At 40.6% G+C, this 5,262-nt stretch overlaps 1 protein-coding gene across 1 annotated transcript; it reads right to left on the reverse strand.

Annotated features, from left to right (window-relative positions):
- Nucleotides 1–2,940: 2,940 nt before the first annotated feature.
- Nucleotides 2,941–4,242, reverse strand: LOC123721673. Its single transcript, XM_045681083.1, has one exon. It carries the CDS (start codon nucleotides 4,240–4,242, stop codon nucleotides 2,941–2,943), a length of 1,302 nt encoding a protein of 433 aa, XP_045537039.1.
- Between the last annotated feature and the right edge of the window lie 1,020 nt (nucleotides 4,243–5,262).

Consider the following 5,262-nt stretch of genomic DNA (forward strand, 5'->3'; position numbering starts at 1 on the left):
AAGGTTTACGATCATATTTCATTTTTTGACATGCTTCGCACGCATTAATAACCGCGGCTACTGTTATGTCCATGTTATGCCAGAAATATGTTCGCTTAAGGTGTGTTACCGTCTCTTTAATGCCGCGATGACAATTTTTGCCCATATGATACTTTTGGATAATTTGTCTTTGTTCATCTTCGTTTTCAATGTACACTACTCTTTCCGTACATTCGAGGATGTTAACAGATCCCTTTTTAAACAGTTTGATGACTACGGCTGTGAATTCTACTCTATGTTGTACGTCTTCGAAGTAAATGAAATATTTTATTTTGTTCCGGATGTATCGTTTGAGAAAATCTGTTATTAGGTCAGGTCTTCCTTTGGGTAGGTGAATTTCTAATATTTTTTGTTTCTTGTTTGAAATGTCCTTGACTGAAATGTCATTTCTAAGCCACGTGTATACTAAAATCTGATTAGGTTTCGTGTCGATAGCCTCTTTTAGTATCGGTATGCCTATAGAGTCAACGTCACGTGCGGAGTGTACAGTTTCGGAAAGTATACTTTCCGTTTCCGGAGCACTAAGAGTATCGCTAGATGGTGTCGCGATCGAAAACGGGGAGCGAGCTCTATTTTCTAAGATAGAGCTTGCAGAAGAGATCGTTATAGCCTTTTCCGAATCGGACGAAAGAGCTACAGGACTAATTGGTGTCTTCCTCCGCCCTCTCTTCTTGTCAGGTTTAGGTGTTTTCTTAGTGTCACGACGTTTTTGCATTTCCGTTTCGTCGACATTCACAGCGACAGATGAGTTTTCTTCACCGTTGCCTAACGCATTAATTTTAACCCTAGATAAGGCATCAGCATTAGTGTTTTGACGGCCGTTTTTATAAATGACTTCATAGTTATATTCCGCCAATCGGAGGCGCCAGCGAGTTATTTTGCTGTTAGCTTCTTCGAATGAATTCAACCACGCCAGTGGCCGATGGTCCGTATATATCGTGAATTTCTTCCCGTAAAGATACGGGCGGAAATATTTCACTGCCCATACTATAGCCAGTGCTTCCTTTTCTATAACGCTGTAACGCGTTTCAGCGTCGTTCAGCGTCCTAGATGCAAATGCTATTGGTCGATCGCTACCGACAGCTCCCTGCGATAGGACGGCGCCGATAGCGTAATCTGAAGCATCGGTGGTTAGAATAAACGGTTTTTCGAAATCGGGAAACTGTAGTAAGGGCGCATTTGTGAGCAGCTGCTTACATTTTTCAAACGCCTCTACAAACTCTTCTGTGATTGTTACCTTGCTGTTCTTTTTAAGGCAAACTGTCATTGGTCTTGTTAATTTTGCGAAATCTTTCACAAATTTCCTGTAATATCCAATCAGCCCCAGGAAACTCTTGATTTCTGTTTGAGTTTTAGGGAGTGGATACTTAAGGATAGCGTCAATTTTATCAGTATTCGGCTTCAACCCATCCTTTGTAATTGTATGTCCTAGATATAGAACCTCTTTACGGAGGAACTCCGACTTGTCAATTTGAACTTTGAGATTCGTTTCGCGTAACCTATCGAATATTTTTCGTAGTTTTCCCACGTGTTCTTGGAGGCTTGTAGAAAACACAATTATGTCGTCCAAATAAACAAGGCAATGAATTCCTTGAAGTCCGCGCAGAATACTGTCCATTGCCCGCTGGAACGTGGCCGGAGCTGTCTTAAGCCCGAACGGCATTCTTAAGAACTCGAAGTGTCCAGCCTGGGAACTGAACGCAGTTTTCTGGCGGTCCTTTTCATCGATCTCTATCTGATGGTACCCGCTTGCCAAATCTAATGTCGTAAAATAATTAGATTTACCCAATTTGTCAAACAAGTCGGTTATGTTTGGCAACGGATACTTGTCGTCAGTAGTTATCTCGTTCAGCCTTCTATAATCGACGACCATCCTGAATTTCTTCTCGCCCGAGGCGTCGATCTTTTTCGGTACGAGATGCACGGGAGCATTCCATGGTGATACGGATTCCTGAATGATGTTATCTGCGAGTAATTTTTCAACTTGTCTATTTATTTCGTCGTTTACAGGAGGGGGTTGACGATATGGTCGTACGTAAATGGGGTCGTCATTGGTAGTGCGAATTTTATGTTTGACCTTATTGGTAAAAGTCAAGGGCAATTTGTCACAGTAAAAGATATCCCTATATTCGAAACACAATTCACTAATGGCGCGCCTCTCTTCGTCATTCATGTGATCGAGACGTATCCTTTCTAAGTTCGCGATTAGGTGTTCGTCTTTGTCCAAGTCATTTTCGGTAATAACGTCCTTGTCTAAGTCATTAGTCAAATTAACGTCACACTGTACAGGTTCATACGGAGTTACTTGTGTAATATTATTTATTTTAAGAGTGACCGGTGTCTCCAAGATATTCTGAATAACCGTGTACGTCTGTCCATTGACACAGTTGACAAGAGCAGCTGGCATTCGGATTCCGTCTGAAAACTCTCTATAATCTATAATGCCAGTGCCACTGTATAAATCTACGGGCAATTGCACGCGAGTTTCAGATCGCGGTTCGAGTCTAATGTTAATTAGTGGGTTATATATAAATGGAATTTCCGTGTCGCGTGTTCTAAGAACTTGATGTTTCATATCTATATTTGCATCGAGTTGCGCTAGTAAGTCTGAACCAATTAGGCCGTCATAGTCCTTGTCCACGCTATACACGTAAAATGTGTGAGCATCCGCACTTTGAAATGTCGGTGGCAGGGGTATGTGTATGGCCTCGTCGTGAAGACTTTTACCATGAGTACTGATAACTTCGAATGGCATCGCGATTTTATTTTGTTCGTAGAATTCTTCGGCTTTATGTGGACTGATGAACGAACGCGAACTACCAGTGTCTATCATGAATCTCGCTTCTAATTCGGGTAAATAAATGTACGGCAATTTTGCAAAATTAGCACAATTTAAATTTATTATTTCATGGCTGTGTCCGAGGCTAACATTTGAAAATTTGACTCGTCCATTAGGGGTTGATCGTGGTGAAATTCAGTCACATTCATCGCGTTGACCTGAGTGGGGTCAAAGTCATAGTTATCGTAGTCACAGTAGGTGTTATAAGCATTATAGTCATAACCGTTAGGGTCAGCTTCCGTATATACTTCGATCTCATTATTGAATGTTTTATTTGGTCGGGACGCTGGTAAAGCTGTGCGCATAGTTACATCGGAATCAAACGGTTTCGGTGGCGGCTGTACGCCGAATTTGAACTGATTTTGATATGATTGGTTAAAGGCCGGTCTTTGTTGCGGTGCCTGACTGAAATTCGGTCGGTAACCTTGGGGTGCCTGACTGAAATTCGGTCGGTAACCTTGGGGTGCCTGACTGAAATTCGGTCGGTAACCCTGAGGTCCTTGATTAGGTATACCGAAACGGAAGTTTTGGGTAGGCGGTCTAAATCCGCCTAGGGTCTGACCTTGAGGTGGATTCCCAAATTTAAATTGTTGTACTGAATTCAACCCTTGTGGGTGACTGGGCATTCTAAATTGATTAGGGCTGCCGAATCTGAATCCTCCATTATTGTTTGATGGTAAAAATGGTTTGAGACCGAACTTTTCTACGTACGGATTTTGTGAAGATGTTAACTGTGGTTTGCTTACATTCGATCTAAACATTTTATTCCTAGCATTGTACTGGAACTGGAAGTTAACCTCCTCCAATACTGTAGACAGCGCATTTTCAAGTGTTGAACTGCCCTTGAGTCTGACAATACGTATGAGGTCCTCGGGCAAATTATAGAGAAAAACGTTCAGCGCTAAATTGTCGTAGATCGTAATTTTACTTTTCTTAACATGCAGGTCTGAGATGGTATTGACTTTCGCAATTAAAGTACTTTTAACCTGTTGAATTCGGTTACAAAAATCGAGATACGATTCGTTATTGTTAATTTTTAATGTCTCGAGTTCAATTGCAATGCACTCTTCTGACCGTGGATCGCCAAAATATTGTATTAATACAGTTTTCAACTCGGCCCATGATTCTATATCCTGTCGTTCGCTCAGTAATTGAGCGGCTTTACCTACTAATTTACTCGACACTACATGAAACATATATAAATTTTGTGCCTGGCTGTTTTCCGATTTATAACAATTTAATACGTATTCGCACTTTTTAATGTACAAATTTAAGAGTTTTTCGTCCCCATCAAATTTTGGTATGACCTTAGACATCTCCATGGGAACGGCCACAATTCCCCTGCTTTCCCTGCTTTCAGTCATTTTACTTTGTTTTCAAGGTTACACAATTCAATTAACAATCAACTAATTACACAATTCAAATTAAAAATTTAAATTACTAACCTTATTCTAATGTCTCTACAATACTTATTTTATAAATTACTTTACTATTGCCGTCGTATAAACGCCAATTTTTGTGCGTCTATATCGAAAATCAGTTAACAATTAGGTGAAGTTCGACCTAAAGTTATATTTATACACACAAAAAGAATGGAAAAGATGTGGAAAAAGGAGATAGTGAAGTAGACTACTCACAAGCCACACATCCTCCGTTGAGTCTGCTTACTGCGATGTCCGAATCTGTTCGCCGTTGGTTAGAGTTATTTCTTTGGTTCGTTGGATACCCGTTTGCTACCAGCACTCACGACAAGGCCAATTTTGGGGCCTCGAGATATACGCAAAGCACGGCAGCAGGATGACGAGTATCCTACCGGCTGCGCCACTCAAATGTTAACGAACAGATGGAGCTTTTTTAAAAAGACAACTAAAGTTTGAGATGTCATTTATTCGACTGCTCGCTTAAGACTAACTTAATAATACTAACTTATCTCTATCATGCACTATGCTAGAGACCACCCAGATTATGCCTGCAAGGCACATCGGATGTTTATAAATGTCTTATCTCTCCTGGAATAAGTATTGTGCGCGTAGGCATTTGTTGGGTGGTCCGGGAGTTGCGTCGCATGACTACGTATTCTGTAAGGATGTCCGAACAGGTTTTTAAACATTAATGGACTTGTAGGACAAACGCGTAAACGAGTACGTTAAACTCGGCTCGTTATTATAAAATCTGAATTTCATTAACCATAAATAAGTGGTCCAATTTGTTGGGGGAAGCGCGGGGTAATTACTCCAACGTCCGCTCGCTGCATTCACCGTGTTTACCTTTTATTTTTGTTAAATTGTGAATACGTCCCTGTGTTTTCTATTAACTTTGTGAAAGTTATATCTTTTAAAATACTACAAAAATATTCGTTAAAAGACAAAATCTAAACAGATACA

This window comes from Papilio machaon, chromosome 14, assembly GCF_912999745.1.
Source record: "Papilio machaon chromosome 14, ilPapMach1.1, whole genome shotgun sequence".
NCBI lineage: Eukaryota > Metazoa > Arthropoda > Insecta > Lepidoptera > Papilionidae > Papilio > Papilio machaon.